General features: G+C 35.2%; 1 protein-coding gene across 16 annotated transcripts in view; it reads left to right on the forward strand.

The window, feature by feature from the left end:
* Positions 1–21,958, forward strand: part of PLEKHA5 (pleckstrin homology domain containing A5) — a 169,445-nt gene that overhangs the window by 141,124 nt on the left and 6,363 nt on the right. For 10 of the 16 annotated variants that reach the window (XM_080603620.1, XM_080603624.1, XM_080603616.1 and 7 more), the window contains 13 exons: positions 3,417–3,479; positions 4,635–4,715; positions 4,850–4,999; positions 7,181–7,282; positions 8,364–8,475; positions 8,732–8,778; positions 9,636–9,824; positions 10,389–10,506; positions 14,366–14,481; positions 15,712–15,921; positions 18,587–18,748; positions 20,038–20,165; positions 21,012–21,157. In XM_080603620.1, the coding sequence (XP_080459746.1) occupies positions 3,417–3,479; positions 4,635–4,715; positions 4,850–4,999; positions 7,181–7,282; positions 8,364–8,475; positions 8,732–8,778; positions 9,636–9,824; positions 10,389–10,506; positions 14,366–14,481; positions 15,712–15,921; positions 18,587–18,748; positions 20,038–20,165; positions 21,012–21,157 (1,624 nt within the window). The remainder of the gene's footprint in view (positions 1–3,416; positions 3,480–4,634; positions 4,716–4,849; positions 5,000–7,180; positions 7,283–8,363; positions 8,476–8,731; positions 8,779–9,635; positions 9,825–10,388; positions 10,507–14,365; positions 14,482–15,711; positions 15,922–18,586; positions 18,749–20,037; positions 20,166–21,011; positions 21,158–21,958) is intronic. The other 6 variants (XM_080603622.1, XM_080603627.1, XM_080603628.1 and 3 more) reach the window with 1 other exon arrangement.

The following is a 21,958-nucleotide window of genomic DNA, read 5'->3' on the forward strand; positions in this document are numbered from 1 at the left end:
TTTTTTTTATTTTAATTGTTCAGTCCTCACCACTTTGAAATTACTTAAATCACTTTGACTTGCATCAGTCCGTTTTACACAATGTATTGTAAGTATGCAGGTTTACACCTGCCAGGGCATTGATTCCATGTACAGACAAGAAAAATACAGGCTTTTTGCAGCCTGGGCCCATTTCTACCTTTTTTGTTTTTGTTTATTTGTTTTTTGTTTGTTTCTTTCTAATGCTAGGTGAGGAGTGTTAATCTTGTTTTCTAAAGTGGGATCCCCTGGGAGAGGGAAAGGGGGAGAGAGAATTAACCTCAGTTCCTTTTATGTATATATGTGTTTACTAATGGGGGAAAATGAAAATTCGAGTTCAGCAAGATGACATCCATTTCTTTACTTGGATATTTGTTCTCAGTACTTTAAAATGCTACCCCTTTTATTATTATTAGAATTAAAAAAAAAAAATCATGGCTGACTTCAGTATCATGCTCCCCACAAAATGCCCTATATTTTATCCTGTTTTAATCTCCTAAGTGACGTAATTTTGCAGAGATGCTTAGTGTCCTCTCAGGATGTGAAACTTGCTGCCATGTAGCTATTGTGACAAAATGGTTATTGGAATCTGAAAACAGCTTATAAGATAAAGTCATACCTTCAGATAAATGTATTTTATATTGGCAGGTTAGATAGGTCTAACTGCTTATGAGACAAGAGGGAGACTTGCCTCATCTACATTTATTTGAGAAGAAATTTCCCAATAAAGACATCTTGTATAGTGTCCATCGTGGTGGGTTTATCCACTTTCATGATTCATCTGGTATTGGCTTTTGACACAGATGATGTATCTAACGGTGGGACTATATGAGATATGACGTCTCATTCTCTAGAAAATTTAATTTAACAATATAAAATTGTTAAATTCTGTTGTATATGCATGTTCACGATGAAGATCGGTTGAACATGAATGTGGCCATTTTAACTAGTGGGGACCGGCATATTAACAGAAATTATTTCCAGCATGAGTAGAAGATTCAATTAAGGTCACTTTACTTTTTCACACGCAAGGTATGTGTTTGGCTGAACTCTGTGCAGTTTGCATTTCAGAATTCAAGGTGCTGCTACTTAACGTTAACACACAGTGTACTTCAGCGTGTTAACAGAGATGGACTTTTTTGTATTTGAGTAGGAAATTGTCAAGGAAAACTGTAGAAGCTTGCTGCAAGCCGTGTCAGCGGTTCAGTAGGTGGCACTCTTTCTCTGAAATTACTGTTCTGGTGAAGCATTTGTATGGACGATTTAGTGAAGGAAGCTTTTGTTGAACGTGACATAAAATACATTTCAATAACTTGATCGTTGGAGCTCTTATAATGCATTTTCCAGGTTTATGAGGTTGTTAGCCTTGCTTGTAATGTGAAATTGCATTTTGTCTGCTGCAGTTCCTCTTACAATTCCAGTAGAGTATGATAGCATTCTATGCTTTCTGCCTTAAGCTGATTTATAGATGTGCTGCGCAAAGAGAAGCCACTGTTTTGTCAGAGATGGATTAAGTGTTTCATACCATTTTCAGAGTCTTTTATGGTAAGTCTACATAAAATGTTGCAGTAGAAGTGTAGAAAGTGGAAGTAGCTCTCCAGCAGTGTCTCTTGTGGTAAACTAAGAAATACGGACAAAAGCAAGAAGTTGGCAGCAATTTTTAAAGTGTGGAATTTTAATAAGAGGAATTAGCACATGCATAGTATTCTTTGAAAATGTTTCACTTTCGGAATATGTAAAACATATTTCTTCTAGGAGGTAGGCAGGGACAGGGATTCTAAATCGGCAAGCTTTTTTCAACTCTGCTCTAATAAAGATTGAACTGTTGAATAAAGAAATAACTCTTTAATAAAAGAAATACATACATCTATACTGGCTTGAAAAAAAAACTTTTTTCTAGGCAAGGCATATGGAATGTTGAGCAGTGTCTTGCAAAGATGTATTTATCTTTCTGATGTAAATCTGTTGTGAAATGTACCTAGGTTTTCGCTGTAAGTTGAAGACATTTGGCCTTAAATTTATATTGACCATGTTTATGAGTTTTTTTTAAATATTTCCATTCCTCATTTTTCTCTCATTAAGATAAAATCAACAGTTAAAAAACACAACTCTACAACAGTATGGGCTTGAATAGATATCTTAAAATGCTAATATTTATGATGTTCATGAGGTGCAAAAGTGCTGTGGCTTTTTTCATATTCCAACTCTCATTTTCATAAAATGTCCATTTCAAAGAAAGTTACTCTGTGGTTTTAATACACTATACATACTTTTAAATTGTCACCAGGTGCATTTGCATGAGGTATGTGGACATAACGTCTTGAAATGAAACACTTAAGTGTGTTGAAGATTTATTGTATGTTTGGAATGCTTGTCTGATTAACCCTTCCCTAGTCCTTTTATTTGTAAATGTCCTTTAACATGGACTTGTGTTTTTATAGTCTTTCTTGCACTACTAAGCCATGATGACCTAATTATACTATACACATGAAAGGAAAGCATACATGTTGAGACTGTGTGCACATGTTTTTAATTAAATAGAATATGAAGGCTGATAGTGTTATGTAAGTATTTACTATATAGAAAAGTAAGTAGATTCTGTATATGACAGTCATCTAAAATAGAAAGCTGCCTCTTTTCATGTAGAATATTTTTAAATCTTGTTACTGGTTAGTTTACAGACTGAAAGAGGTAAGAACTTAATGTGAGGGGCTGTATAAAAGTAGTTGGAGGATAACTTACATGCCGACTAGCGTGAGAAGGCAAGTTTGCATAGGTCCAAATTAAAAACAGAAGGATTTCTGTTTCTGCCATTTGTGTTCATACTATGAATTCTGTTGTGGGGGAGATCCATAGGAAAAAGTAGGCAGAAAGGTATTTGGCAACACTTACTGGGTGCACGTATGTGATGTGATATATTTTACAGATACTTTGTACACCTAGAGCATTCTGATTTCAGATTCACATCAGAATATCCTCCTTGTTAATGTACTTGATCTTAATGGATCTATAAAATGATTCATTCCAAGTAAAATGAGTCCCTGTATTTAGAATGCAGATATGGAAACATACGTTATGATGTATAACTGTGTTTGGGTGTACTCTGGCAGTTTACTCTTTCTACGTGATCAATGTTTGGTTGAGTTGTATCTCCCTAAATATCCAGTTTGCATCAGAAACATAGTCTATTCTGTTTATATAACTTTCTACCAACAGTCTGCTTGTCATTCTGTTTAGTTACCTTCAGTAATATATACTGGCTAAATATGTGTTGTTCAACGTGACGTTGGTATTCAAGCAAAAGCTGTTTTGCTGTATTAAAACATCTAAGCTGAACATTAGTTTCATTTTCATAGTCAAATTAAGTTGTTTTATGGCAATATTATTCTTCCTTATAGTTAACTCAAGAAGAATGTAGGGGTACACTATACAAATATAGAACTGAAGAGCTGGATATTGATGTAAGTAATTTGTATTTCTTCTTCCTTGGAAAAGTTGGGATTTGCCTTTTTATTTCAATAATAATTTCTCCCTTGATTTTGGGGTTTGGAATGCACTCCATTTAGGTGACGGCCAACAGAAATTGGTCCATGAACTTGAGAGAAGACATAGGACTTTTTTAATAAGCTTGTAACATGCAGGAATGATTACAATTTAGAGTGAAACTTTAAGCATCCTATCTGTTCAAAGAAGAAATGCTTCTAGAAAGGAATTTATTTAGAAAGAAAAAACTATGTAGTTCAGTTATAAGCACGAGAAAACTAATTTCTCAGGAAATATGACTGATGCTCCAAAACTGAAATTTGGCATGGGAAGTTACCATTCAGCGTATTGAGTTGCTAGTTACTGAAGAAAAGGGGCTTGGTAATTAAGGTCAGTTTGGAAATTGCTTGTGAAAAATGCACATGTGTAGTCATACTGTGTATGCGTAGATATGCATGTCTAGTCATATTTGCATAACGCAGCTAAGAGTAGACTTACTGATTTAAACATTTAAGCACATTTATGCAAGTTATTTTAAGGCTACAAAAGAAAGCAGGCTTTCAGTTTTAACTTACAGTTTAAAAAGTCAGAGTAGCACAAACTGAACCAAAAATTTGTTCAAATAGAAAAGTAAACAGTTTCAGATTGATTAGAGTCCACTGAACAGTTACTCCAAATGGGAGCCGGAGCAGAACAATTTTAGTCATAGCTAAGCCTAGAGTGGAGCCAAAACAGAGCAGAGTATGTCTGGTATTAGTAAGTAACTATCAAAAACTAACACCTGAGGTAAGCCGTGGGAAGGATTAAGAATGCATACAATATTCTTTATAATAATGAAGAATATGTTGATTAAAACAGTATTATTATATTGTAAAGGTCCAGTTGTAGAATCGTAAATTATGTTTTGACCAGTGCTGTTTCAAGTTACAACATCACTTATTTTGTACTATCTTAAGAAGGTTTCTTGAAGTTAATTTGAACGTGCAACACTGATGCCTTCAGAACTTGAGAATTCATGTTTTGTGGTAATGAAATTTTAAATAGCTTCTCGTAATGATTTGATGAAGTTATGTATTGGTTACTGAAGATGTTAAAAACAATTCTAACTGTGATCATTTTCTGTTATATACTAGGCTAAACTTAGCCGTCTATGTGAACAAGATAAAGTTGTACAAGCACTGGAAGAGAAGCTTCAACAGCTACACAAGGAGAAAGTAGGACAATTGTATTTATTACCTAAAGTGGATGTTATTTTACATGCTTATTATCAGAACAATGATAACTGAAATAAAATGAAAATCAGCAAAATGATGCAGAACATTAAAAATAATTCTTTTTATTATAATAGTACACGCTTGAGCAAGCTTTGCTATCAGCAAGTCAGGAAATAGAAATGAATGCAGATAATCCAGCAGCCATACAAAATGTAGTCTTACAGAGAGATGACTTGCAGAACGGACTGCTGGGCACTTGTCGAGAAGTATCGCGAGCTACTGCAGTAAGTAATACATTCTTGCCAGTTAAAACTCAATGACCTGATAAACAATTATCTTCGTATTCTTGATTGATTTGTCTCTAGTTATTTTTCATTACATTCCAACAAACCTCAGTTGTCTATTACTTGCATGCATTTTTGTAAAAGCTGGAACTTTCACTCTATTCACTGAGTAGTCTTTCTTGAATTTTGCTTTTGCCAGGAATTGAGTGCATACTGACTCCAGTTGGTGCGGTATTTTCATTTTTATAATGTGTATTTGATTACAGAAGAAGTAAATAAAGCAAATAAGCTATTTCATGCGATAGTAAATAATGGAAAACATAGATTTTATCAGATATTCCATCAGATATGTAATTTATTTTAAGTGAAAAAATGACTACATAATGAAAAGAAGAAAAGATAATACTGTCGTGGTCTCTCTTTATAGTGGTCCATTGTATTTCAAAGATATTCAAGTCATGCCCTTTTGAAAACCTTAGAAGAAAGGAAAGGAGTTTCTATTTACTGTCCTTTTCCACTTCATGATGGTTTCTACATTGAGACAAGGCAAAGAATCATTTTTGCTTACTTGTGTATATTCAAAAAAGCATTTCAGCATCAAGTTACAGTGATTTGTTGTGGTGAACTTGATATGATATAGGCCCTGAAATACTGTCTGTCTGAACTATGTTGTAAAAGGGATTGGTTGGATGAGGAAAATGGAATCAGAGAAGGGAAAATCTTATTTCTAAAGGAAATATTCAAAATATACTCCCCTCATCACCTTTTTAATTTATGCTAAATTGAGTAAATGGCTTGATCCAGGCTTAGTAAGGGGGATGGTAAACCTGGCCTCCAGGTTTCTTTTTGCATTTTCTTCCTTCTGGTATTGCAGTTTCACAGATGTAGATAGTGACGTATTAGCAAGCCTGGGGTATTCACGGGTGTTTTCCAAATTGAGTTTTATAACACATTACTTTCTGTATGTGCTCACTGTTGTGCTGTTTATCCTTTCTGGGCCCTGGTTTAAGATTGTTATGGTACTGTGCGGTGTAACAATGGCTTATGAAATGATGAGATTTCTGGTCATGACTCTAACCTGGTATTTGTACTCAGCACTGTCGTCGACTCTATACTTTGGAAACCATATCTTGGAAACTATTAACAATTACACCTATTACCTTTTTTTATCAGGGAGCCAATCTCTGGAGGGGACAGGGAAAGATGTTTTTTCCTACTTGTTCACTCTCCCTTTCTCCTTAACCACCATCTTATCCTCCGAGCTAGTTACGGTAGTTCTCCAAGATGTTGAATATCCTTGGGATACTCAGACCAGCCTGCTCTTGTTGTTATGTCTCCTGAATAGGCTTCAGGATTTTTTTTAAGGTTAAACAACTACTTAGGAATCTCATCCGGAGATCTGTCTTGAGGCGGGATAGTTGTGAGTGGCAGGGACTGTGGGAGGATATGGGCAGGTTTCTAGAGCAGTGGGCACCTCCAGTGTTTTGGAAATTCACCGCTGAACAACTGCAAAATCCTAAAAAACTGGCAGAATGCTTGAAAAAAGGGTGTCATGACTCTGGCAGCTCCAAAGTGACACAAATCACTGTAGCATGTTGGGGTCTGGCTTATGCCTATCAAGCTGCAATTGATGCTACTGTCAACCTAGTGACAGACCCTGTGGCCACTCCAAGTCCTGTGACAGGCCCAACGGCCACTCCAACCCCAACGATGGACCCCATAGCCAGGGTCCAACCTTACAGGCAGGGTTGGATGACTTACAGTTGTCTTGCATAATAAATTGCATATACGTGCACGTGCCTTGCGCTACTATCTATTTATTGTTCTGTGTGATAAAATAGAGAAATTTGCATCCATTGTTGTGGGTTTTCTGACCTTGTGGAAGGACAACTTAAGACACGCATGCCTGCTCACTGTAACAGCATTATTCTGAAGATTTCACCCTGGCCTATTTTTTAGTTTGTGAATAGACAAAATGCTGTTAATTTGTATTTCGTTCAGTATCATCAGAAAATGCAAAAGCTGTTTAAACACAACATTCTCTAAAATTACATGATACTTATTGCCAATATCTATGAGTTAATTCCTGAAGTTTCATGACATTGAATGAATAAAAAAAAGTCTTTTTTTTTTTTTACTTGAATATGCATATCCAATTCTTTTCTTTCATTATATACTTAGGAACTGGAAAGAGCTTGGAGAGAATATGATAAACTGGAGTATGATGTAACAGTAACGAGGAACTATATGCAGGAGCAACTTGATCGTCTTGGAGAAATTCAGGTGTGGCATTTGAAGAAATTCAGGTCTTAAAGATGCATTTAAGTCATTTTCATTTTCTGTGGTTTTGTTTAAAAACTGTGCACAAATCGGGGGGGAAAAAGGAGAATGTGTGGTGTATTAGCAAAGTATAAAAAGAAATTAAAAGTTCTGAGGGGGTCTTCAGCTTTTCCTATATTTTGAAGTTATGGCATTAGTTTTCTCGTGTGTCTCCTCTTTCTGTTTCAGTGATCGTGTCCCAAGCAGGGAATTTTTCTCAGACCTTAATTGCTATGCCAGTCATATTAAATGTTCATACAAATTCCTTCTTTTAAGTGAATATTTTAAAACGTAATTAAATCATTCTGTCAAAATAAATACAAAAAATAGGTATTCAGTTGTTAAATGTTAGAACTCTTCATATGCATCTTATTTGTTGCTTGTGCTATACTCTGGAGGATTGGCCAATTAGTATAAGTTCTGAATTTCTAAGGAAATTGTTCTGTGACACAAACACGTGTGTGTGTATATCTCTGAAATAGGCGGATGGGTGTGGTTCATGCTGTGAGGTATTAAAGGCTATTTGCTCTAGGGATTGATTTTGTATGCAGTAATGAAAGAGAGATTAGAAGGAAACTCAAAGAGCTGAGAAATTTGGTTATGCAGCCCAATGCACGTGTAACCACAAATGCAAATAAACCTATGTTTTATATGCTAGCCTGCAAGTACCATGTTCATCTCCAACTATTTCAGGATTGGAACTGACGATTCCTTTTCTTTTGTTGTGTGCAGGTCTCCTATGCAAAGTTGGGTTTGATTTTCTTTGTAAAGAGTAAATGCCATTCTGTTAAATGGAGTTTCAACTGGCAAATTACTATCAAAATAAGACTAATTGTGTTTTATAAATGACTTAATCTTGCAGCTTTTTTCTGACAATATTTGAATATTACCTTTTAATTGGAGAGTGTCATTATTGCATTTTATTTTTGTTCATTGGGAAAGGATATGCGGTATAGTCAAAAGAAATAAAAGCTTTCCTTTCCCCTCTTTTCACTTGCAGTGTATTCGAATTTGTCACTTAAATATGGTCTTTCTTTACTGGCAGACTGAGTCAGCAGGGATACAGCGTGCTCAGATTCAGAAGGAGCTATGGAGAATTCAGGATGTCATGGAAGGTTTAAGTAAACATAAACAGCAAAGAAGCTCTTCAGATGGAGGTAAACTGGTTGTTTTTAACTCTTAGGAAGTGAGATTGGATCGTATTCTATATGCATTTTTCTAAGATAAACATATTTGCTTTTGTATGTTTGAATAATGGCACAATTGCTGAGGACGATGAAGTAATCAGATGTTTTAAGTTGATGATTTGTGTATTTGTTTGATAGCAACAGATTATACTTTTTTATACTGTTTTATAAGCTATTTATTGAAAATAATTTTTCTCTTTCCTCCTACTCTCTGCCCCCCAAACAGGCATCATGGGATCAAGGACATTTTCAGCTATTAAATATAAAAATGAGGTATGGTTTTATCATATTTACAATTTCAGCATCACTGTATTTCTAATATACATATGATAAAAATGAACATCATTTGAACTGTTTTTAAGGCATGAAGCATGTATTCAGTATGTTTCTTTGAAAATATTGCAATTTGAATTAGTTTTAAAGACTGGTAGCTAGTAATTCTGACACTTTCATTTGTTATTTGTCTTTATATTCTCGCCAGTATTTCTCTTTTCCGTTTTTCACCTTTTCCTCTCCCTAGGCTATTATCCTAGAAATATAAACCCTGATTTTTGGATTTGCTTTTTGTCCCCACCACACTTTTCATGGGAATAAATACATTGCTTTATATGTCTATTCACCTATTGAGCCTGGTTTTCAGATGGCCAGAGCACTCACAAGAGAGCTGAAATTGTGGGAGCTCCCAAATGTTTAGTTCCTCTGAAAGTCTGGCTAGAAGTAACAGTTTTAAAGGGACATTGTCATGGTTGTCAAAAGTATGTGAAAATATATGTTGGACTTTTAGAACTTTTTGAAAGACTCATGTATATACAAATCCTTAAAAAGATACAGAATTTAATTTTTCAAATGATGATTCAGCATTCATACATGTCCAACAGAAAGTGTAGGTAACAGAATTGAATACCTTCATAAGCTGAATACTGAAGCTGTTGATGTATTTCAATGTACATGGTAGTAATTAATAAATAAAAAATTCTGTCTTGGCTTTTCTTTTAGTGTGACATTGTCCCTTTAATTCCAAAATCTATAGCTGGTGTAGCTATGGTAATATAATTTTTTTTATTTTTAAGTTATAAATAATTGTAACAGGTGTGCACATCTAAATAAGGTGACTATTCTACAATCTTTAGGAAGAGGAAGTAGTCCCACCTCGTCCTCCACTCCCTCGGTCCTATGACTTTACAGAGCATCCTCCCATAATCCCCCCTCTGCCCAGTGATAGCAGCTCCTTGCTCTGTTATAGCAGGGGCCCAGTACATCTGCCAGAAGAAAAGAAGATTCACCAAGTTCAAGGATATCAGAGAAATGGATCTCACTGTGTAAGTGGCTTAAACTGCCACGTTGTTCTTGAAGCATTTCCCCTTCCTTTGCACAGTCACAAATTTCATTTTGCCATCTGGCTACTTTTGCATTTGTTTTTACTTTTTGCTACTTGGTTTTACTTATAGCTCCATCATTTACTTTTCATATTTTCCTGTCATATATTCTGTGTATATTAAAAAAAAAAAGTCTTAAGACTTAAATATGTGCATTTCGTATCTGAGTAAATTTCAGAAAATCACATTTTTCTACTCATGAGTTTTTATGAAAACTCTAGCCTCAGAATCAGGTTTTGCTGAAGCCTTGTACAGTTTTTTTTCCAGATCATTTCAATAAAAAAAAAAGGCCCTTCATATTTTTATGGCAGTTTTTCTGTGATTTCTGAAAGTCTGCAAATGTTACTCAAATCAATTACAAAGGAATACTGCTGCAATAGCAGTTGAACAATGAACTATTGTCCTGAAGTGAGCAGTCTCATTGCAAAATAACTGTTTTGAGTCTTAAGACATAAATGCTTGTACAAAAATACCAGTTTATTTACCGCATAACTTGTCATTCTTCAGGGTCCTGATTATAGGCTTTATAAGAGCGAACCAGAGTTAACTACTGTAGCTGAAGTGGATGAATCTAATGGTGAAGAAAAAATAGAACAAATGTCAGAATCAGAATCTACAGCTAAAGGTTTGTCCCCAGGAGTGTTGTTTGTGACCTTTCTGCCTTTTTCACAAGGAATACAAAGCTTTAACTGCTACAGAAGCTATTTTATCCTTTGTATTTTTGTAGCCTGTCCATTTCTTAATATGATGAAACAACTTCCACAATAAAATAGTCATTTAATTATATGACGAGAAAGATTTCAGTCAATTACACCACAGAAAAACCAAACATTATACTCACCAACAACCCTGAAATCTTTATTGACACCATGTCTAATCACATCACTCACATTCCCCACACACCATTCCCCTGAACAATTACCCATTTTATGTTCATTCCCTTGAACAATTATTCAGTTTCTGAATCAAGCTCCCAATGTTATGTCACTGGAACGTCCAAAAAGGCAGCACCAGAGAATTTTCAGACTCTCATAAGGCAAGGAAACAATGTCTTTTTCTTTTTTTAATCTTGTAATTGTTGAATTGCCTTCTGTCATCTGATATAATAGGAATAACGATCATGACCTTGGAGTGTACAGACAATAAAGGTCTTTGCAGTTGCTAAATACTTTAGATTCTTCTCTTCATCTAGCTTCCATAAAAGCTACTAATTGCTTGGTAGAGTCTTTTACCAGGAAGTGCTCCTCAATTCTGTTTGTTAAAACACACAGAATAGTTTGTTAAAGGTGACTCCAGGAAAAGCAGTTTGAGCACTACCCAAAAACCATATTAAGAGCTTTCAGAACACCTAAGCTTTCTCCTTTTTTCCCATAATGATCAATGTTTCCAGTGCCAGCAAGATCAATGGCTTCGGTTAGTTCAGCTAAGCGCATCCGTAGCAGGTTGGTGTAACGGTATGAGAATTTAACCCAAGAACAATGATCATTTAAGGATATTACTTTCATCAGATCAGTTACACAGGCTTTTAAACTAAAGGTAGTGTACATTTTGGGTGCAAAACAATGTGAATGACCCTATGACAGATGATACTATTAAGCTTCTGTTTACCAGACTATTACTCAATTTAGTTTGAGTATGAGGTATAATGTTCACTTAGAGTAGTTATTAAATCTCTTTTAACTTGGTAGTGAAAAATGCAAGATTTAGTGTGAGATTTACTAATCATCAGCCACCTAAATTGAAATAGTTGCCTTTCTGACAACATATGTAGGTTTTGTTGACCTATAGTGTACCAGACTATTTATAGATATTTACAAGAAAAGGGAAGTTAATTTTAAAGACACTGCAAGAAAACCTACAGTGACTGTATAAAGTTAACTGGCAGTTCTTGAGCACCCTAGTCTGCTGTCTATTTTTCGGTAGAACAGCCATCCGTAAGGGAAACCAATAATAGAAATTCTTCTAATATAAATAATATTTGGGGTTTGGGGAGAGAATAGCTGCAGTTGGTAGCAAGTAGATGGAGGCTATTTATCTTCATAAAAAACAGTGAAGTGGGTTTATCATAGCAGTGTTTTATCATCTGGTTCACACTTCTGAACATGTGAATTTTCTGATGGCTATTTTCATGTTCTGTTTATGCACTTATAGTAACATGATGCAGTAGAAAAAATTAAACCATTCCTGTGGTGGTGTTGTTTTGTAGTGCATATGCCATTATAACCATGTGCTGTTTCAACAAACATTTTTGTGCCATTCTATTTTAACAGTTTGTAAGCTGAAAAGGAAGCAAACTCAAAGACAGTTCATACCTGAAATTTTCTGTTCTTGTTGTATTAAGAAGTCATGCTTAAATGATGTATCCAAAGTAGGAAACTAAGCATCCAAAATAGGAAACTAAGTAAATTTCAGAGGAAACTTTTAAAATGTTTTTCTAGTTTGTTGTGCTTGTTACTGCACTAGACACTCCTCGTGTTTCTTCTGCCAGCCATTTCCCTCTCTTTTCAAGTGTCAACAATCAAAGAGAAAAGTTTTAATGGGGCTATGTAAAGTAACCCTTGCAGCTCTCTGCAAGCGAAGGAATATTTATGACCTGAGTGGCACATAAAGATGACACAAAAGGAAAATGGACTTAAGCTGTGTTTTATCCTTTTCATGTGTAAAGGAGACCCAAACTGTTGTTTTATAGTTTGTGTTTTGAATAATGTGTTTGGCATTCAAATAACTGCAGACTACTTTGTCAGCCTATTGAACAATTTGGAGACACAGTTGAGTCTTCACTCAGTCAATATATCCCCTGAAATCTCTGTGACGTCAAGAAAAATTAGGAGAAATAATTTGGCTATCAGAGAAGACACATCTATTATTTTAGGCAAAAACAGCAAGAAAACATTTTTTTAATATTTGATTTCCTGCGTGTATCAAGCAGGAAAAATGAAGCATGTTATCTAATTATATGTATATATTTTGGTAAGTCTTAACTTCAGTTTTCTGCTAGCTTGATTACATTTTGGCAAGGGTTCTCTAAGTAGAAAAACTCCAGTGGTGGGTTATTATTAGGAGAGGCTGAATGTGTGGTGGACATCAGGACACAAAATATCCTCAGCTCCCAGCCAGACACAGCCTGGCTGCTGCAGTTCCCTGTCCCTAAGTACAATGAGCTGCAAGGCTGAGCACATGCTCCCTCCATGCAAAAGCACACACAAACTGAACAGACATGGCTAACCACAACTGAACAACAGATTTGAGATCAGTACCATTGCAGGTACTGCATAAACAAAAACATCACTCAAAAAAAGCGGAGCAACACAGATAACATGACCCTGTTCTCACTTGCCAGCTGATGAGACTCGAAGCTTGTTAGCTGACCTTATACCCATATAGACATAAGCACATGTGCACATACCAGTGGGTCCCTGTCCAGGAGGTGGCCAGACCTGTGGTACCTCCAGCAGTCAACTCTGAGTTTCTCCAGTATCCACATCTCAGACCTAAAATCTCTTGACACCTGGCTTCCACATCTTGTATCTTGCTTACTGCCTTAAGTTTGTCAGGATCTCACATAGACAACAGAGTCCTCCTGGATAGCAGGTCCAGACCTACGGCCTCTCTGGAAGCCAGCCTGCAGACCTTCAGCCTTTGCCATATCTAGCCCCAGACCTGTGATCTCCCTATAGCTGTCTCCCACTCCTCTTACCCTACTGGCAAGCTAGCCTGGCTTGAAGGTGACTAGCATCTCTCGCGCACTCATATACAGAGGGGAAAGCCTACTCACATGGAAAATACTTAGGAATAAAGTTTAATACGAGATAGGACAGATGTAATAATCAGGCACAGGGCTTGGTCAAACAAGCATACTGACAAACAGCTTGCTTGTGCAATGCTAACCCTTCCTATATCACCCTCCTCTATATTATTCTGTGCCTATTCTTTCCCGTCTACCTTGCTCTCTCCTTTTCTCAGAATTAGTTTCTTCCCATGTGAGAAAGTTATTATGGGTGGGTTGTTTTTCATTAGTCCCACTTTGCTACTTTTAAAAATGTAAACGCTATTTCATAGGTAAGCTTTGCCTTAAATGGTTGTACTGGTATGGTTACCTAGACACTGCTGGCCTTGCAAATTGTATTCCACATACAGTCCCAAATACTGCCTTCCAGTTATCTCTGAAGTCTGGCCATCTTTCACACAATTCCCCCTTAACCATCTGTGAAATCCAGCTACTACACACAGTGCTGTCCAATTTTTGTCAGTTTTTCACTGCTATTTTCGTGTCCAGCAATTTCTCATGCCACGCACAGTAGTTAACTATGGATTTCTCAGCCTAACCTCATGCCTGGAGCTAGTCATCTGCCTGTGTACCTCAACTGGCATCAGAGTTAGGCATAAGTTTTAGTTTCCAAGGCTGACAAACAGTGTTCTAGAAAAGTGTTCTATTTTGGTGATGTTTTGTGTAGTGCTTAGCATATTGCTTTACTGTTTCACAGGCTCACATTTTCCTGTGGGAGTTGTACCACCCAGAACCAAATCACCAACTCCAGAGTCTTCAACAATAGCATCCTATGTCACTTTAAGGAAGAATAAGAAGATAGATCTAAGAACGGTACTTTAAAATAAATTAAGTGTTGATGGATAGTGATGTGCTAATTTCTAAGTTTAATTTCTATAGTTACTTTAAAAGTTGTAGTTACCTTTTTAATTTCCTTTAGATAAAAATCACTGCATTATAAAGTAAGATATACTAGGTTAATAGAGACAGCTGTAGAAAAACAGCTGTAGCTGTACAAAACTGTAAAGGTCATATATGTTAAACTGCACAGAGATTTCATTACACTGAAGCTGGTAAAGAACTAAATGGTAGTGATAAATCTACTAAGCAACTGAAAACTGAAATTCAGGCTTGAGCTGAAAGGACAAGAAGCATCTTAGACTAAAACTTTTGAAGGACAAATTTGGGTTCTGGAGAAACTTAGCAGCCTCTGTATAATAAATGCCATGTTTTGTTTGTTATTACTAGAATGATCTGGGATAAAACTAAAGCAGACAGAAAATGAAGCGGTAAGTGAGTAATAAGCATGGAATTTCAGGTTAGAGAGTTCTGTAGTCTCTAGGCTGAAGACAGACATTTGCATGTAGTTCAGGCAAAAGGGGGGAAAACTTTTGTAGCATGAACAGAAGAGGAGAAGTAGGAAGAATGGTGGAGGAGAGAAGGTGTCAACTGGAGAAAGAATTCACTTTTCAGAAGTGAAATCAGTTATTATGAATGTACTGAATGCAGCCATTTGAAAAACAGTGAATTTCAGGAATACAGGTAAAATTATTGTTATTTCAAGAGTAAAGCAGTGCTTAGAACTACATATTTTAAGTGGTGCTAAATTTAGTTTGTTTCAGCCTGCACTTGCCATTAAATATTGTCCAGCTGTACTTTTTTTTTGGAATAAAAAGGTAGAAGTGAATATTAGATCAGCTGGGATAAATGTCTGTGATAATTAAATTTCAACTACGTTTCTGTCTCAATCGAGTAACCTGTGTTGCTTTGGTGTATAATGTCTGGTAAGTTATTTCAGCTTCAGAGGAAGACTTGGAGAATGCATTTGCCCATTCTCTTGATGTTTATCATCGGTAACAATGTCACTGTTCAAAAAAGTGCATTCAAATGTTGGTGTTTATTAATCATTGATTCTTGTGCTTTCTTTGCATACATAGGAAATCTTTACTTGCCCACTATTCTTCTGCTTTTTAATTATTATTAGGTGACCTTTTCTGATACGCTAAACAGTTTTGAAGCTTGCTCTTCAAAAAAAAAATAAATGTATATATTCTTCCATTTAAGGAAAGACCAAGAAGTGCAGTGGAGCAGTTGTGTCTTGCAGAAAGCACGCGTCCTCGAATGACTGTGGAGGAACAGATGGAAAGAATAAAAAGACACCAACAAGCTTGCCTGAGAGAAAAGAGAAAAGGACTTAATATTATTGGTGTTTCAGACCAGTCACCTTCACAGAGTCTGTCTTTTGTAAGAGATAATCCATTCAGATCAGCACAGGTTGGTCCCAAGTTCTTCAAAACATTTAATGGGCTCAATAATAATAAATAAAAAAAAAAAAAAAAGAGGAGTAATTCTGGTTCCAAAGTCACGTGATACTATAGGTACCTGTCAATTTGAGATTGTTCATATAAAATGACAGTCACAATTCTCTGTCAGACACAAGAGAGAGAGATGACAATCTTCATGTTAATACCTAATGATAATAGAAGTTACCTTTCTTTTTGGAAGATAAGTAGTTCAAATCTACACGTTTGATTGCGCATTGCAATGTTTGTTAACAGTTACGTTTGTTGTCAAATTTTGCAAACAACATCAAATGGCAATCTCTGTGACTAAAAGCAATATCAGGGAGGATTGTGATTCATTTGATGCGTAAATTATGAAGATTTTCTGTCATGTAATATATTCAAACATCAGTAAAATGATTTATAAAACATTTCTAGATAGGCATGTTTATTTATAATGGTAGCTCTTTACTGTGCTGTTACGCATTACCATATTTATAATGGTGCACTCTAGCTGTGGTTTTTGAACCCTTAAATACATAAAAATAAAACTCAATTTTGTTTTTCACTCATTCTTAAACATTTAAGGCAAAGCATTGAGTTTATTAAATGCATAAGGGTGGGGAGAGAGGGAGATGTTAGCAAAAAAAAAAAACCAACAAACCTCATGACAAAAACAAAAATAAAATAAATTCAGTGTAGTAGGTTTTACTACTACTTTTTAACTGTAGAGTTAGGAAGTTAGCTCTCATTTTCAGTAGCTTCAAGGAGTTACCTCTTTCATCCTCTGGTATGCATTCTTCTTCAGAGTACCCTGTCTTTTTTTAACAGTTACATGTGAATACCATCTTCTATGTTTTGTACATATTTTAACATCTGCTTCACCTAGACATTAAATGCATTGCACCATTTAGAGGTCACTTAAAATAAATTTTAGCATTTTTTTTTCCTCTGAGCATGCTAAATTGTTATTAGAGCTATACAAAGGTTCATTCAATAATACTGGATGCCCAGAAGACACTGAAAATTTAAGTTTTTCCTTTACATTAGAACATCTGTATTTGGGATGACATCAGGAATGCCATATAGGAAGGGGGTGGCTCCTCCAAATTTTTTTATGATTAACATTGCCTTTTCCAAGAAGAGGAAGTTCAAAACAAAGCTTTGCAGATGTTTCTTTTAGTAGTTTTCACATGTGTTTGAGCCTTAACACCTTCCTCAGTTATCATTTCATACCTCCATACCTCCAGCAAACTGTAGTCATATGTGTCATACCCGGTTTGCCAGCACACTGGAAGCACGGTGAGAAAGTGGTCAAATCCTTGGCGGCAGCACTACCTGCTATGCAGAATTCAAAAGGATGTTATTCATCTCAGCATGTTCTTCAGTCTTATGTGCAAAATCAGTGCTGTGTGGATGAGCTGAGAAGAGAAATTTAGAGAATAAGTGGGAGCATGTCTGAATTGAGTATTTGGTTATTTGTCCATGATACAAAATCATTTTCCTATGATAACTTCTGTCCTTCCAGAAGGGAATTTGTCAGAAGGCCCCAAAAGGAGGTGGTATGCTGTAGTAATAGTTCTTATTTTTAAAAGTATAATTTTTGTGCCTGTTCATTTTTAAACAGAAAAATGAAGCAGTGGCATTTAACTGCTGGAAGTTTTTTCAGCTGGATTTTTTTTGAAGAATAAAAGGAAAAACATATCTTATAAACAGTCTATTATGTAATTTTTAAATCATTACTAAAATACTAAAGCAAGTTGCTAAGAAATTGTTATTGTTTGGGGCAAGTGTATGATATGGGTGCATACTTTGTTTAGGAAATCATAGCTTGATTTGTGGACTGACTTAAATAGAATTTCCTCTTAACAGCATGCATGTGCTAAATCAGGCAGGAATTCAGCCACAAGATTTACTACTTTCCTGGCTCCTCTTTTTCTCCATCCTAGTACTTAGTTTGATTTGACTTGTATGACCTTCAGTTATGTTGGGTATGCTATTCTGACAACATAATGTTCACGTGTATGCTGTATTCTATGTGCAATGTTTGCATGTGTTTGTTGGTGGTCTTTTTTTTTTTTTTTTTGGAATAATATTCTGGTTAGAATTTTTTTTTGATCATACTCTGCCGTTATCAGATGTTATATTGTCCTCTGTTAAATCAGTTAACAGCATATGCTTGGAAGATACCCAAGACAGTTGGTGAAAGAGCATACGAGCGCACTGTGAATTTTGCACCGGGAGCATATTTTTATCCATCTTTTTTTTTTAACCAGGAAAAAGTATTTTTTAAAAATATCAATGCCTATGAATGCAAATAAGAATACTGCTAACCTGTGTGTGACTAAGCTAAATATGAATGGAGTTTCAGAAGATAGAAATGCTGGATATATTTATGGGTGGGAAAAAAGTGAAATAGTATTGAAGAGAAAAAATGGTTAGGTTGATCGCTTTAAGAAGTATAAAAATTAGAAAATTCTAAGTTAAAAAAAAAAAATCCTTATTGCATTGTGGTGTCTTTTGCAGTGGAATGTTATGTAAAAGATTGTTTTGCAATCAGTTGTTTAAGTATTTTTTTTAGCACAGCACAAGACTCAGAACTGAAATGGTAGTAACTTTTTAAGAATACACATTTATATATCAATTTTGTTCCACAGAATCGGAAAAAGGATGATACTGTATCTAGTAACATACTAAAGGAACTGGAGAGCACCAGTAAAGATGATAATTTGAAACAAAATAATGGAAGTCCTGGAGAAGAAACAGCACAACTAAAGCATGATGGAGAACAAGAACATAATTCAGGTTTTACTAAAGAGGTACTAAACTGTCCTTAATTGAACTGTTCATCAGCCTGTCTTTCAGTAGAAAAATACTTTTAACCACAGACCTCAGAGTGTGGGAAATCAAAGAAAATTCCTTTGCTTGGAAGATTAAGATATCTTTTGTATAAACAAATGTTGTATAGAGTAGTGCAAAACTTTTTCAGATCTGTCTGTAGCCTAGAAATTGAATTATTTTGTATATAATCTTCCTAAATTTCATCTTAACTTCAAATTAACTTTAATTTCAAATTAACTTTATCTGTTACTATCTTGATTGACTGGAAAATGACAAAATTATGGTCTTTACATCTTTGGAAACAAACCCACTACTGATACATCTTTAATAATCATTGTGTGTGTATTTTTTTGATGATCATTTAATACATCTGACTTTTTTGTTTGCTCAGCTTTAGTGCACCAAATACTTTATAGGAAGAAGAATAAAGCTGACACAGCAATTTATACATGGAACTAGGCAGTAACTGTAGTTCATGCTGTTTGGTCGTCAGATTGATTTCTGTCTTGAAATAGTCTCAGATTCAATTGGCAGTGAGTTACCTCGGTGTTTCTGGTAGTGAAGTGCCCTGAACACTCAGCAAAAGCAAACTGACTGTGAAGAACAGATTACAGGAAGTATTTCCACATAGTTATGTCCTCCTTGCAGTGTCATGTTTTTTTAATCTCCTTGTGTATAATTTTTTTTTCAATCTGTATTTTTCTTCCCTTATTTTTCCTTTTGCTTTCCGATTTTATATTTAGCTATTTTTAAACATTTCTGACAGATAAAAATCAAATACATAGCATTCGTTGCTATTCTTTAAGAACACTTTCTTTTGAGAGTCTACTGTTTCATGTTAAGTACGCAAATCCCTTAAAGGAGTATTATGTAATACACTAATACCGGTTATATCTAATCAGACCTGAGGTATCTAATTCAAGCTCATCTGCAATGTACTCCAGTTGCTGGAATCTCTGGCATTCTGAAGAGAGGGATAGCATACAAAATCTAGGCAGGCTGCAATCTGAAGAGTTAAGATAAGTTCTGAAAGTTATTAAGGCAAGCCCTGCCTGTTGGCTCTGGTATAAGTTTCAGGATAACTCTATTAACCTGAATGGTATTGATAAAAAAAAAAATAAAAAAATCTTAAGGTATGTAATTCTGAGTTACTAAGTATACATGATGGCAAAATTTGTCTGTTAATAAAACTGTTTCCTGATACTGTATTTCTTGTCTACCACTGTGTGTTACAGCTTTTTGTTTCATGATTTCAATTTTTTTATAGCTGACAAAAACTGGTGATATTTTATCAGATACACATGTTGTATCTGACTCAAAAGACATGAATAATGAAGAGAAAGCAGAAAAGGAAAAGAATAATAAATTGGATAAAACACATGATGGTGATATAAGGTAAAAACAAAACAAGATGTTCAGAGGCTATTTTAAACTTAGATATTGTATTTATTAGTTGAACATACCAAGCAACTAATGAAATACTGTCATAAATACTTATAAGGTATATTTATATGTATTTGAGTGGTTTACCTATAGAGAAATGTAGTAAGAAACCTAACTCCCTGCCAAGATTCAGTAAGAGGTGATGAGTTGGTGGGAGGGGAGATGCTTATTTTCAGGTATTGTCCCAGTTATAGAATACATTCATATTCTTGCTTTACCTTACAAAATGTGTTCAGTAACATCAGTTCAAGCTTTATCAGTTTATTATGAAAGCTTCAGCTAGGGCTTCTATAATAAGCTTTTTACTACTGACATTTAGGAAAACATCATATTTATGAACAGGTTAAACATTTTAGTTTATACCTCCTGCTTTAACCTTTACATCACGGTTTAGGAATATTGCAGAACTAGACAAATACTGAGTTTTGAATATTACTCTTTAATGATTCATAACATTATTTTAAGCTGTACAGATTCTACAGTTACACTGCAGACCCTAAGTGGGTTCTTACGTTAGATCATAACTATCTCGTGGCATGCTTCATCAAAATAGGTATCACACAGTGGGAAACAGTATGGCTATGTAAAAGAAGGGAATTCAGTTTCTAGTGTGGTTTTTTTAAGTTTAACTTTATAAAGTAGACGTGTTTGAAAATACATAATTAATTTATGTTACACAAACTTGCCTACTGCAACTTTTTTCTGTTAACAGAAGAAAATTAAATTTTAACTCATCAGTGGTTAACACCTAAAATTACGTTCAAGTGAGTTCTAAATGCTGTGCTTTTTTTCAATCAGCTTGCAGAGCGTAACCACAGTTACAAACCACAAACCCAAAATCAGTTCAGAAGAAAGTGAAGTAGTTAGTGTTCAAGAGAAAGGAGGGATTATTTCTCCATTTGAATTAGCAGCACAGTCTTCAAAAGGAAATCAGGCAACAGCAGGTATGGAAAAGAGTTTGGCTAAAGCACAACTTATACAGTACATATCATCACAATGAAATCAAGTTTTACATGTCTTTTGATGCTCTGAAACCTTTGTGAATTGAAAAGTTCTGAGCTAGTCTAGGTGCCGCGCATATGTTTTTATAACACAGGGAAAAGTAGATTCCTACTAGATAACTACAGAAATTCCATTTTTCTGAGGTTTTAATGTAGATTTTGTAGTTGCATTTAATTCAGGGAATTAAGTGACTATTGCCAGAAATTGAGTCATATTATTATTGGATTTGGTTGGAGCAAATCCCTCCCTGTTCATCTTGTAGAACACCACCTCAATCTTGGATATGTGTAGACTATTTACCTTTACATCCTAGCCAGAGTTGGCCTCAGGTTTGCACAGAATGAGGAATCTGAAAGTTTCCAATATACTCTGAGATTTTCAACTAGCAAGTAAAAGATCAGTTTGGTCATGTTTTCAGAAGAAAGAACAGATGAAGAAACAGGAGATACTATCTGACTGGTGAAACAGTTGGTGGTGTATTTTGCTAGAATGAAAAGCTGGAGTAAAGCGAAATTGTTTGCAGAGAGAAAAAGGAGTGGGGAGAAGGTAGGAGAGGAGGAAGATGATAGAATTAAAAACATTATTAAGATATTTGGTGATGGGAATGGTTAAGTAAAGCAAATACTTCAATAGATGGGTATAAAAGGTGACCTGGACATTTGCAGTGCAGTCAGCAATCCTTTCTGTGACTTGATAATCAAAACCAGAACCATTTAACAATGCACTGTATAGTGCCAGGCAGA

The sequence above is a fragment of the Anser brachyrhynchus genome, assembly GCF_964034855.1.
Source record: "Anser brachyrhynchus genome assembly, chromosome: 1".
NCBI lineage: Eukaryota > Metazoa > Chordata > Aves > Anseriformes > Anatidae > Anser > Anser brachyrhynchus.